General features: G+C 32.9%; 1 protein-coding gene across 1 annotated transcript in view; it reads right to left on the bottom strand.

Annotated features, from left to right (window-relative positions):
* Window positions 1-6,882: 6,882 nt before the first annotated feature.
* Dcaf17 (DDB1 and CUL4 associated factor 17) overlaps window positions 6,883-14,236 on the bottom strand; it is a 42,102-nt gene continuing 34,748 nt past the window's right edge. The window contains exons 13-14 of the mRNA XM_077802799.1: window positions 12,921-13,076; window positions 6,883-12,210 (exon numbers count right to left, since the gene is read on the bottom strand). Coding sequence (XP_077658925.1) covers window positions 12,070-12,210; window positions 12,921-13,076 — 297 coding nt within the window. The 3' untranslated portion in view covers window positions 6,883-12,069. The remainder of the gene's footprint in view (window positions 12,211-12,920; window positions 13,077-14,236) is intronic.

Raw genomic sequence — 14,236 nt, 5'->3', positions numbered from 1 at the left:
TCATTTCTTTCCTTTCTTCTCCTGCTAGTCAAATTCTCTTGTATTTTCTCCTATTACTTAGTTTTATTTTTTAAATTTTTTCTTCTTCTTTATAACTATCACTTACTACATACATATCTTTTGCTATATACATATTTGCTATGTACATATTTTCAATATTCTTAACATGGTCTTTTGAAGAGAAGAAGTTCTAAATCTTGATAAAATTTAATATATCATTTTATTTATTTATCTTTTTAACAGATCATTCTTCTGGTATTGTATCTAAGAACATTTTGTTTAAAGTAGTAGTTCTCAACTGAGGGTGATTTTGCATCTAAGGGAGCATTAGGCAAGTCTGGGGATATTTCTGGTTGTCCCAATTGTGATACTACTGGTATCTAGTGGATAGAGAATTGAGGGTCCTGTTAAACATCCTACAATATACAAGATAGCCTCCTACCACAAAGAATTAGACAAACCCCAAATGCCATTAGTGCCAGAGTTGAAATACTATGATCTGATGCAAAATCACAAAGACTTTCTCCTATGTTTTCTCTTGTAGATTTTATTGTTTTATCACTATGATCCAATTTTTAATTTTTTTATGTTACAAGTTTGAATCAGAGTTCTTTTTTTTGCATACAGATGTACAACGCATAGGGAATAATATTCAGTCTTTCACCATTAAGTATGATATTACCTGTAGGTAATATGGATGAGAAAGTCAACAAAGAGTTAAAAATATTGAAAAATAATGAATTAGAAATCTTGGAAATCAAAGACACAACAAATCAAATAAAACTGTTCAGTTAAGGCTGGGGTTGTAGCTCAGCGCTGGAGCACTTTCCTAGCCATGTGTGAGGCACTGGGTTGGATCCTCAACACCACATATAAATAAACAAACAAACAAACAAATAAATAAATAAATATTTTTAAAAAACTGTTCAGTTAAAAGTCTCTTTAAGGGTCTGGGGGTTATGGATCAGTGGTAGAGCACTTGCCTAGTATGTGTGAGGCACTGGGTTTGATCCTCAGCAATACATATAAATAAATGAATAAAATAAAGGTGCATCAACATCTAAAAAATTATTTTAAAAAAAAAGGCTCTCTGGTAAAGTACACCATGCTGAAGACAGAATATCAGAGCTTGAAAACAAAGTAGCCAAACCTGACATTCAAATAGTATTAAAGAAAATAAAATATATGACCAGACTATTCAAGAACTCTGGGATAACATTAAGAGATCAAATTTAAGAATAATTAAAATTGAAGAGCATTGGGAGATCCAGGTGAATAACATGGAAACCTCTTTGGGAAAACACTAACAATAATTTCCAATCCCTGAGAATGAGATGGACATTCAAATACAGGAACAATTTAGAACCCCAAATAAACAAGATAAAAAAATAAACTTTGCATGACACAATTAAAATACTTAACATATGGAACAAGGATAAAGTCTTAAAAGCCTCAAGTGAAAAATGTTAGGTCACATTAGAAGCAAGCCAATCAGAATTACTTCTGATTTATCAGCAAAAATTAAAAATTCAGGAGGCCTGGAACAAAGTATTCCAAGTCCTGAAAGAAAATAATCGTCCACCAAGACTGCAATAGCCAGCAAAGCTACCCTTCAGGATAAAGGGAGAAATAAAAACTTTACAAATAAGCAGAAACTAAAAGAATTCATGATTGCTAAGCTAGTGTTACAGAAAATACTTAAAATACTTCACACAGAAGAAATAAAAAACAAACCTCAGAGATCACAAATGGACAAGTCCAATCTGAAGAGTAGTTAAGCAAATGAGAAACAGGACTTAAACATTTGAAATAAATCAAAATGGCAAGAATTCATAAATCTCTTTGTACAATAACATAGAATGTAAATGGTCTCAACTTTCCAATTAAAAGACATAGGCTAACAGGATGAACTAAAAAAAAAAAAAAAAAAAAAAAAAAGAACCAACTAAATGTTCTTTGCAAAAGACATACCTTACAGGCAAAACCAGCACATTACAGGCAAGAATAGCCACAGGCTGAAAGTAAAATGGAGCCTGAAAACAAGCAGATGTAGCTACTCTCATACATGACAAAACAGACTTAAAACCAAAATTAATCAGAACCCCAAATAAACAAGATCAAAAAATAAACTTTAATCAGAAGAGACAAAGAAGTTCCCTGATAAAGGGAACAATCTAACAAGAAGATATGATAGTATTTATGTATGCCCCAAATGTTGGTATGCTTAATTACATAAAACAGACACTACTCGAATTAAAGACTCAGATAAGACACTGCTACAATAAAACTGGGTGATTTTAATACACCTCTCTCACAAATAAATCAGTCATCCAGACATAAACTCAGTAAAGACTCTTTGGACTTAAAAAATATTATAAATCAAATGAACTTAATAGACATCTATAAAATATTACATTCAACAACAAAAGCTGAATATAATTCTTCTCAGCAGTTCATGGAACCATATTTTAGGCTACAAAGCAACTCTTATCAAACACAAAAAAATTATATAATTCCTTGAGCCTTTGGGATCAAAAGGGAATGAAATTAGAGATTAACACCAAAAAACTCTACAGGAACTATATAAACACATGGAGATTGAAAAACTTTTAAACAATGAATTGGTATTAGAAGAAATCAGGGGAAAAATTTAAAAATTCTTAGAATCAAATGAGAATAGTTATACAACATACCAAAACCTCTGGGTCAGTATGAAGGTAGTCTGAAGAGAAAAGTTTGTAGTTATGAGTGCCTACATAGGAAAAAAGAACGATCCCAAATAAACTGCCTAACAATGCATCTCAGATTCCTTGAAAAACAAGAAACAATCCCAAAACCAGTAGAATGAAGGAAGAAATTAAGATCAGAGCCAAAAATCAATAAGATTGAGAAAAAAATTTACAAAGGATCAATGGAATGAAGTTCATTCTTTGAAAAGATAAACAAGATTGGTAAATTCTTTTTTCTAAAATTTTGTTTTATAGTTGTAGATGGACAGAATGCCTTTATTTTGTTTATTTTTATGTGGTGCTAAGAATTGAACCCAGTGCCTCACACATTAGGCTGTGCTCTGCTACTGAGCTACAGCGCCAGCCTCAAGATTGGTAAATTCTTACTCAAACTAACCAAAAGAAAGAAGATCCAAATTAATAAAATTAGAGATAAAAAGGTAAAAATCCTTAGGTACTGTTTTGAAAACATATAATAAAAAATTTGAAAACCTAGAAGAAATGGATACATTTCTAGATATATACAACTTGCCAAAATTGTATCAAGAGGACATAGGAAACCAGAACAGACCAATAACTGCAAATGAGATAGAAACAGTAATGAAAAGTTTTCCAACAAGGAAAAGCCCAGAACCAGTATTTCTTATTTTAAGAAATGTTTGTTCATGAATTCTACTAAATGAACAAACATTTCTTAAAATAAGAAATACTAATGGCCAACAAATATATGAAAAAATGCTCAACACAATTATCAATTAGGGAAATGCAAATCAACACTACACTGAGATTTCATCTCACTCCAGTTAGAATGGCAAACATCAAGAATATAAATAATAGGGCTGGGGTTGTGGCTCAGTGGCAGAGAGCTTGCCTCTCACATGTGAGGCACTGGGTTTGAATCCTCAGCACCACATAAAAATAAATAAACAAAATAAAGATATTGTGTCCAAGTATAACTAAAAAAATATTTTAAAAAAGAATATAAATAATAAATGCTGGAGAGGATACGGCGAAAAAGGAACAATTTTACATTCTTGGTAGGATTACAAATTAGTACAACCACCTTGGAAACTGGTATAGAGGATTCTCAAAAGACTAGAAATGAAACTACCATATGAACTGCTATATCCCTCCTCCATATTAATTCTAAAGAATTAAAGTCTGGGAGCTGGGGTTGTGGCTCAGTGGTAGAGTGCCTGCCTAGCATACAGGAGGCACTCAGCCCATATAAATGTAAAATAAAGATATTGTGTCCACCTAAAACTTAAAAGTAAATATTAAAAAAAGAATTAAAGTCTGCATACATGCATATGATATAGTGATACATGCATACCCATGTTTATAGCAGCACAATTTACAATAGCCAAATTCTGGAACCAGCCTAGGTATCAATGGGTGAACAGATAAAGAAAATGTGATATACATGTATATCTACAACAGCATTTTATTCAGTCATAAGGAAAAATAAAATTATGTCATTTGCAGGAAAATGGATGAAACTTGAGAACATTAAGTGAAGTAAGCCAAACTGTTTTTTTTCTCATGTGAAAGCTAAAGAAGAAAAGTTGGGGAGGGAATTAATAAAAATTGAAAGGAAATCAGCTGAATAGAGGAAAGGAACCAGGGGGAGGAGGTGGGAGGGAAAGGGGAAACACTACAGAATTTCATATAGGCCAAATTATATTGCTATTTGTGTGTATGTACAAATGTGTAACATCAAATCCCATCATTAGGTAGAATTACAATGTACCAATAAAAACATGGAAAAAAATGAACTAAGGATACATGTAATACAGATGAATCTCAAAATAACCACACTGAAAGAAAGAAGACAGAAAGAGCACTTATTGTATAATCCATTTACATACAATTATAGAAAATGCAAATTCATCTCAAGTGACAGAAACAGATGAGAGGTTGCCTTGGGAAAAGGGATGAGAAGGGCTCAAGAGAAGGATTAAAAAGGAGTATGAGGAAAATTTTTGGAGTGATAAGTATGGTCATTATCTTAATTGTGATGATAGTTTCATGAGTATACAAATGACAAAATTTACCAAATTATATACTTTAAATATGTCCAGTTTATTGTATGTCAATTTTATCTCAATAAGTCTGTTATGAAAATCTAAAAATATGATAATTCTAAATTATAATTTGATTTTATTTGCTGACATTTGCTGGATTTATTGCTTTTCAAAGTTGGCTATTTTAATTGAGAAAATAATTAATATTTATCCAAGATTTTTTCGAAAGTCAAATTCAGTGTTGCCTCTAATAAAGAATCATAATGGGGGTAAGGGTATAGCTTAGTGGTACTGCATATGCCTTAGAATGCATGAGGCCCTAGGTCAATCCTTAGTACCTGGGGGGAAAAAGACACCAACCAAGAAGTTAAATAGAATTATCAGACAAGTTTTTCAAGCTTTTGCTGGTTTGAAACCTCCCTTTCATTGCTATTATCTATTAATCTCATGGGATTCTACAAGCGATCCTAGTACCCTGTGTGTGGTATTTTTTAGTGGGTCTATAGAAGAGGCAGAGATTCCCAGTCTCCCAGATAGGGTTTAAGTGACTATGAGGAAAGGGACTGAATCTGTACTCTTTTAAAAAAAAAATCTATTTTTTATTTAAATATGATAGCAGAATGCATTACAATTCTTATTACACATATACAGCACAATTTTTCCTATCTCTGGTTGTATACAAAGTATATTCACACAATTAGTGTCTTCATACCTGTACTTTGGATAATAATGATCATCACATTCCACCTTCACTAATAATCCCATGCCCCCTCCCTTCCCCTCCAACCCCTCTACCCTCTCTAGAGTTCGTCTATTCCTCCCATGCTCCCTCTCCCTATCCCACTATGAATCAACCTCCTTATATCAAAGAAAATATTCGGCATTTGGGTTTTGGGGATTGGCTAACTGCACTTGGCATTATGTTCTCTAACTCCATGCCATGATTTAATTTTCTTTTATTGCTGAGTAATATTCCATTGTGTATATGTGCCACATTTTTTTAATCCATTCATCTATTGAAGGGCATCTAGGTTGGCTCCACAGTTTAGCTATTGTGAATTGTACTGCGATAAACATTGATGTGGCTGTGTCCCTGTAGTATGCTATTTTTAAGTCCTTTGGGTATAGACCAAGGAGAGGGATAGCTGGGTCATGAATCTGTACTCTTTGGAACAAATTTTAGGGAACTCAAATTGATAATCAGAAAGAGTGAAAGAAAAAAATGAAAGTTTCTAAATTTTTTAACAGTTCTAAAACATGAATATAATATGTAGTATCACAACATATATAGCCTAGAACACTACAGTTAGTGGGAAAGGCATAAAACTTATTTAATACACTTTCATGTTAGAGAAAAATTCACCTGATTATATTCCCTGTTTGATAAAGAATAATTCAAGCTGAGTTGTGGGCTATCTTTTTAAAAAATATTCTTTTTAAAATATATGTTTAGGGCTGGGGTTGTAGCTCAGTGGTAGAGCACTTGCCTAGCATGTGTGAGGCACTGGGTTCAATTCTCAGCATCACATAAAAATAAATAAATAAAAATAAAGGTATTGTGTCCATCTACAACTAAAAAAAATATTAAAAAAAATAAAATATATGTTTAGTTGTTGATGGACATACATACATACATTTATTTATTTATTTATTTATTTATACGCAGTGCTGTAAATTGAACTCAGAGCCTCACACATATTAGGCAGGCACTCTACCACTGAGCTAACAGCCCCTTTGAAAAAGGTTTAGATTATACATTTGCAACCTGAGTTGTGAGTTATCTTAACAATTATCACAAAGAATGTTTTCAGCAGTTCCTCAAGGTGAGGGTGCAGTGTGAAAAGAATAAAGACCTCAAATATCATTCATAAGAAGGCTGTTAAAAACAAGTAGAAACAATCTATCAATTAGAAGTGATAACACGTCCATCATAAATGTTAAGAAAGGCTATCAACCATGAATGTTAAGTAAAATATAGAGTAACTGGAAGTCTTCTACAGTGTTTGAGGTAAGTGAAATGGTATCCTCCTCCTTTGGAAAAAGGTCTGGCCGTTTCTTATTAAACATACACCTACCAGAGGACACAAAAATTCTATCCCAAGAAATGTATCCAAGAGAAATAAAGACATTCACAAAAAAATGTGTACAAGAATGTCTAAAGCAGTTTTATTTATAATAGTAAAATCAAACAAACAAAAGCAGAAATAGTGCAGGGATCTATCAACAAGAAGATAGAAAACTGTGACATTCATACAAAATATTACTCAGCAATTGAAATATACAACAACATAAATAAATCTCAAAAACATTATGATGGGTGAAATGAAGTTTTAGGACAGGAAAATCTAATCCAGGATACAAAAGAATCAGAAAAGAGTCACACGTGAGGGATGGAGATGGCTTGGGAAGAGATAGTAGGAAACTTTTTGGGATGATTGCAATGGTTTCAATTTTGAAAAGGGTTTAGGTTACACATTTGCAAAAAACTGAGGAAATTTATACTGAAAAATTGTGCATTTTATTGCATTAAATTTTAAATTTAAAAATAAATACTAAATAATCATAAACATGCTAATATTTTGGGGGCAGTATGCTGACATCTGCAATTTATTTTGACATGTGCTGAATAGTAAGCTGGACAGGTAAACAGTAAAACCAGTTTAATAAAATGTCAAATCCATGTGGTTAGTGTTTGGTTATTCACTATAAAATTCTTTCAACTTTACTGTATATTCAAAATTTTCATAATAAAATGATGGGGAAAGGTCCTTAGTTGATTTTATGTTTCTCTTATATATCCTTTGCTTGAAGTAAAGTTTCTTTCCGTAAAACATAGATTCTATTGCAGCACAGGGACCAAACATTAGCTTCTGAATTTTTTTAAGGATTCTAAAAGGTAGATGATACATGTTTAAACATGGTTAAGGAAAAGAAGAAACATATTCCTGGGGCTAGGGTTGTGGTTCAGTGGTAGAGCGCTTGCCTAGCACATGAGAGGCACTGGGTTTGATCCACAGCACCTTATAAAAATAAATTCATAAAATAAAGTTATTGTATCTGTCCACAACTAAAAATAAAAAAGAAACGTATTATTGAAAATAATGTTTATTGTCACTACAATTAATATCACTGAGTATTAAAATGAGTATCATTTTTAAACATCTTCTAACTACTGAAAGAAGAACCATCTTTTCTGTCAAATGATGGACTTATTGACTGTGTCTTATCCAAAATTTAGATCTTTAATCATCCTTTAAAACACACAAGCTGGGCCTGGTGGCACATGCCTGTAATCCCAGAGACTTGGGAGGCTGAGGCAGGAGGACTGAAAGTTCAAGACCAGCCTCAGCAACCGAGCAAGGCCCTAAGCAACTTAGTGAGACAGTTTCAAAATAAAAAAAGGACTGGGGATGTAGCTCAGTGGTAAAAGTACCTCTGGGTTCAATCCTCAGTACTTAAAAAAAAAAAAAAAAAAAAACTAAACACTTTCCTTCATACCTATTATAATTCTAAGTATGTTATATCACATATAGGCTAAAATAACATCCACTGCCTTTTGAGAGTGTTGGAGAAAACTGGCATAAGTTTATAAAAAAAAAATCAACATGTGTTTCCCATCTCTGCATTTATTAATTACAGGAACTTGAGCAAATTAACTTATATAAGCTTCACTTTCTTCTCTCATATGTATAAAAGGGAAAGATGATAGCTTATACCTCATATGATTATTTTGAATATCAAGTGAGACAACCATTTTACATGTGTCTTAATGACTGGTATACAGGAAATAATAAAATTAAGTTTCCGTTATTAAAAATAAGTGTGCATAAGATACAAAACATTCAATTGGTAGAAGAATGTTGAGTGCCTTAATTTGTTTAAATAGAATATTATCTTCTCTTCATTTGTCTGTTCAAACAATAACTGATAGGATTTGTTTTGTCTTCTCCCAGAGTTGAAAGAAATAATGTAGAAAGTCAAAGAATAATAAACTTGTTGCATCGATAGTGTGAAAATACAGAAACTTAGATCAAGGAGTGAAATGCAGAAATGTATCTCTTTTCAGTTTAATGTCTGTACTTGCTGAAAAGCAACCTACTTCACTGGGTCTTGTATTAAACACTCAGAAATTTTACCCATAATGTTTTGTACCTGTCACTAGCACTTATTAAGTATGTTGGCACATAGTTAGAGTCACATAGCCAGTGGAGAGGTAGGGTCAAGGTGGGACAGGAAGATGTTAAGTATCATGCCCTATCACCCACAAACTGAATAGCAAAGTCTGCTGTCTGACAGGTGGCAGAATGAGAAGGTGCATGACATTAGAATGATAGGAAGCCCATATCTTTGGGGAAGCATATAGTACTGTCTCTTGTTATTTGTGCTATTTAATTTTCCCACATTCTTTGCTATCTTCAGTATCTTTTGGCATCTTTTCTTTTGCAGTGCTGAGGATTGAACTCAGCACTCTTGCACCTGCTGTGTACACTTTACTGTTGAGCTACAACCCCAGACATCTGGCATTGTTTATCAATTATCTAGTTTACATTCTCATATATTGTTAAATTGGCTGAAACTAAGTACTTGCAGCTTATCCTTTTAGTTGGGACTTAGCTCTCCTGTTTGTTACATTGTCCACAATTCCCTACTGTCTTTCACACTAGGTGTATTTCCTGCCTATCCTGTATGGCATTTGGCCTAGTCTAGTCAGATTTCAATGGTGATGATACATTACAAATTTCTTAGTGGTCTATTCCTATCTAGACTAGAAGGATCCTACTCCTAACCCTGCCAGGCACTGCAGGTATTTCTCAAATGCCTTTCTGAGTAGATGAGTTCCTCTCTATCGTTTTATTAAAAGTCGGCGATGAATTAAAAGAGGAAAAACCCAATAACTACCTTAAAAACAACAAAACTCTGCCAGAACTGAAGTCTAAAGACAACCTTGTTCTCTAGAAATGAAGAGCAAACACTGCTGATACACAGCACTGCACTTGCTTTGAAGCTCACATAGCATTGTTTTCTTTCTTTTCTCTGCTATTGTGCTCCTCTTACCAGACTTGTTTTTCAGGATGTACATTTACTATGCAGGATTGCTTAGATATAGCTAGTGTCTAACTGAAAATTTGCGGCAAGATTTAGCACACTATAACTATTTAATTGCTTTGTAATCATAATAATATCTTTAAAATCTCTGAAAGCTTAAGAGATATTAAACAGTATTTATTAAATATGCACAAAATATATTTTTAAGTAAGCAGATAATAAATATTATAATTTAACATGAAGATAATTTTATCATCTTGCTTGTGAGGTAATCACTTCTACTTTCCCAGATGGTTATTATACAGAGGATCAGATTCAGAAAAAATTATTTTTAGCTCACATATAAATATTTCAGCTTATTTTATAATGTCAGTACAGGTTAAGTATCCCTAATCTGAAAAATCCAAAGTCCAAAATCTGAAACGTTTTGATTACTAACATGATGCCACAAATGGAAAATTTTAACACCTGACTTCATGTGATAAAACACAGTCAAAATGTAGGCACACAAGGCTCAGTTGTAGAGTGCTTGCCTTGCATATATAAGGCCCTGAGTTCAATCCCCAGCACCACCAAAAAAAAAAAAAAAAAAGTAGGCACACTAGAAACATTGTATAAAATGACCTTCAGGGTATGTGAATAAGGTATATATGAAACATAAAAGCATTTCATATTTAGACTTGGGTCTCATTGCCAAGACCTCATTATGTACATGCAAATATTCTCAAATTGGAAAAAAATAGAATTCTAAAACACTTCTAGTTCCAAGCATCAGATAAGAAAAACTATAAGTTGAATATCCCTTATTTATTTATTTTTTCCTTTTACATAAAGGACAGTTTTAGGTTTATTTCCTTTAAATTTACTGACCCTGCTACCAATTCCTTAACGTTTGGAACAGCTAACACTTTGTTAGTCCTATGATCATAATAAATCTGAAATCTATTTCCAAACTTTCAAGGGCAGAATGGAATAGATTTCACATCATTCTTAATATGGGATTGAGCCAAAACTGAAGGATTTTAATGTAAATCATTCAAGCTAAAATTCCACATTTTAATTTTAAGCTTGAATCAGCAATGATTTTTTTTAAACAAATGTTTCCTTCTTCTTTTTTTAAACTAGTTATTTTTCTGAGGCTGAACCAAAGAAATATGCTAAACATATGGATTGCAATAACTGCATTTCTCAGACAGGAAGTATAAAGAAACATTTCCTCCCTATATAAAGGCTTAGCTGCCTTTTTTTAATAGTATGAAGAATGATTATTGGAGTTTAAGTATCATATTTAGACTTGTTCTTAAAAATGAAGGGAAAAATACTCCTTTCATAACTAAGATAGCCAAATTTTTCTCTGGCTAATTGGGTAATTTTCACATTAGGAAGAACTTCCTCTGGGACCTTATCAACTCTTCTCCAGGGAATTCAATTGGTGCAGGTCAGAGTACCTTTATTTTCTTGCATAGGTATGAAAATATTGCCTCAACAAAATGGTTAGACTCACTAAATAAATAGAATGGTGAAATGAGAGCATCCTTAGAAACACTGAGTTAAAAAGGCTACATATCAGAAAAAATTTCATTCACGTTTGCTTGGAATCTTTTATATTAGTCTATAATACAAGCACAAATACTCAATGGGACATTAAGCCAAAAGAATAAAACCATGGAAGAAAGGTAATTTGGGAGTTAGAGTTAATCCTTGATACGGTATACAAATACAAAATCCTATATACATATATATGATTTAAAAAAAACACTCTTAATGTCAACATTTTGGCTCAAAACTATGTTTTCACATTCTACACCTCATTTCTCATCCTCAAGCAAAATTTGGTACAGAGTAGACAGAATTTTTTCTGAATCTATAATTTGTATCTATTTTTGTCTCTTTCCTACCCTTACCAATCACAATTCTATACTGTCCTTTAAGAACTGGGTTAGACATCTCCACATCAGTGACACTCTCCACACCAACTGGAATTAACCTGTCCTTTCTGCTTTCAGCATTTTATATTTGCATTAGCACGTAGCTAAAAGTCCAAAAAACTAGACTTGTTGGGACAACATTTTAAAAAATACACAAACCTTTTCATAAAATGAAGTTCTCAGCACCTTCTATGGTAAGAGCTTTAGTCATCTAAAGTCAACCGAACACTTTTTCTGGAAAATACTGCAGAATGTGCCATGCAAATAATAAAAGGAGGATTGGAACACAGTTGCTGGGTTGTTTGGCTAAAAGTTTCATAAGTTATAATTATTTCACTCCTTTTAACAACTTTTCTTTAGGATTTCTTCTTCTTCCGCAGGGTCACATACCATCTGGTAAACATAGCAGCTGAAGACCCTGTTTGGTTTCTGTTCTATGTGTAGCACCAAGTCTCTGTCAAAGTAGACTTCATGGCTATATGTCTGTAATAAAAACAGTCATATGAAATCTCATTTTCACAGAACCATATTCATTATTGTGTCACTTGAGATCATTAAATATACAATGAATACACAAAACATTTATTTTTAATTGTTTGTGGATATAAAGATTACTAGTGAAAAAAAACACTGTATAAAAGAATGAAAAGAATTCTGAACTTAGGAGTCTAAATATCAAGATTCTATAGTGAAACACTGCTAATATTTATTTTACTGTGTGATGGGGTACAAGCTGTGGTGCCTCTCAAGTTTTCCTTTGATAAAACGAGTCCTGGATAGAATGTCTGGTGTTCCTTTTAACTTTTATATTCTATAATAGTTGGAAGAGGAGACAAATGTTTCTAAGAGTGCCTGGAAATCCAACTTGCTTAAAGATGGTCCAGAATAACTGGGACTAATTATCTTATACTTTGTATTTAACAAAGACATAATTGGGAGAAAATCATACTATGGTAAGGAAGAAAGTCTCAGGAAAACATGAGAGCTTTCTTTTTAAGGCCTTCACTAAGGGAAGCGTCCCTGAGTGCTGGGGAAGCTTAAGAAAGCTCATTTTGTTTCATGTATTGGACAATGACTTATTTCATGTGGTCACCAGCATAGACGAGTCTGGACAAGTAAAACGTAACACCTTTTCCAGTAAATGACACCCATAAAGAAAACTCATAATTTTGTGTCCCATCATTTCTACTTACCACATCCCATGACTCCACTAGTGGAATGCTTTTAAGTAAAGTTCCATATTCATTACAGTGGAAATCCAGGTGAGCTTTTCCTTCAGCATCTATTTGTGTAACAGCTACCACAGAAAGCAAATCCAACTCATCTTCATAATCCACAATTTTGAAAGTCTTGGGGATAGATGGGTAAGGCAATGAAAAGAGGGTTCAAATCTAGTTATTCAATTAGGAGTATTACTACATTTATAGTTTAACTCTTCTATTACTTACAAACATATGGCCAAAGGAAAAGTGAATAGGTGAAAAAGTAGAAATGTGTCTATTCATATGCCTAGTAAAACATCAGCCTCAGACTTTGAAGACTTAGCAATATCCTAAAGATTTTGACAAATGGATCCAAGTTTATATATATATATATATATATATATATATATATATATATATATATATCTCAGAGTAAAAATGGAATCTCTACAATGACAGCAAATCAGACCTCTCCAAATTCAAAGTAGTCAACTGCTGCCTTTGATGTGTGTTCATAGGTTTCTGGTCTAAATATAAGAAGCTCAGATTTGAAACCTGAAGACTGCTCTCTGAGCTCTAAAAGTTCTCATTCTGGAAAACAGTCATTTCAAGGACTGATAACCTATCATGCACTATTTATGACTCTTATTTGCCATCCGTTTTTTTTTTTTATGATTCCATTTTTTTGGTCTTTATTTATTTTTATGTAGTGTTGGGGATCGAACCCAGGGCCTTGCCTTTGCTAGGCGAGTGCTCTACCGATGAGCCACAACTCCAGCCCCCTTTTGGTTCTTTTAAAAATCCTTTTTGGTTCCCTAAAGAAAGAAAAATGGCTATCTATACTTGAGAGGAAATATTAGGAACTGAAATCCAACCTACAGAACAGAACTGGGTCAAGAAGGCTTAGTCATGGTAAAGAGAGAAACAAAAACAAAAACAAAACAAACAAAAAAATCAGAACTCTGCCTGTAGGGAGAAAACCTGGGGAGGCAGATCAGTGCATGGCCAGCCAATAATGGACCAGATGCCTGTTATCAACCTTTAGGAAGGCTCAAAAGTTTCTCTTAATCACTAACTACTAATTCATCCTTCACTTATGCTTGGTCAAACTGCTTTTTAACCCCTTTGTATTTTCTGTCTTTACCACTTTATGACAAAAATTTATAGATTTGTTATCTATGATTCCTTTATATTTACTTTTTTTCCTTATTACCATGGTCAACTTTCAAAATGTAACTTATTACCTATTAGTGATTTTATAGATTTTAGCCAGAATCCCTTTCAATTTTTCATTTAAAGGCTAAAAG

The sequence above is a fragment of the Urocitellus parryii genome, chromosome 1 (assembly GCF_045843805.1).
Source record: "Urocitellus parryii isolate mUroPar1 chromosome 1, mUroPar1.hap1, whole genome shotgun sequence".
Classification (NCBI taxonomy): Eukaryota; Metazoa; Chordata; class Mammalia; order Rodentia; family Sciuridae; genus Urocitellus; species Urocitellus parryii.
The sequence above is the reverse complement of the archived record's forward strand: the minus strand, read 5'-3'. Positions and strand labels throughout refer to the sequence as shown.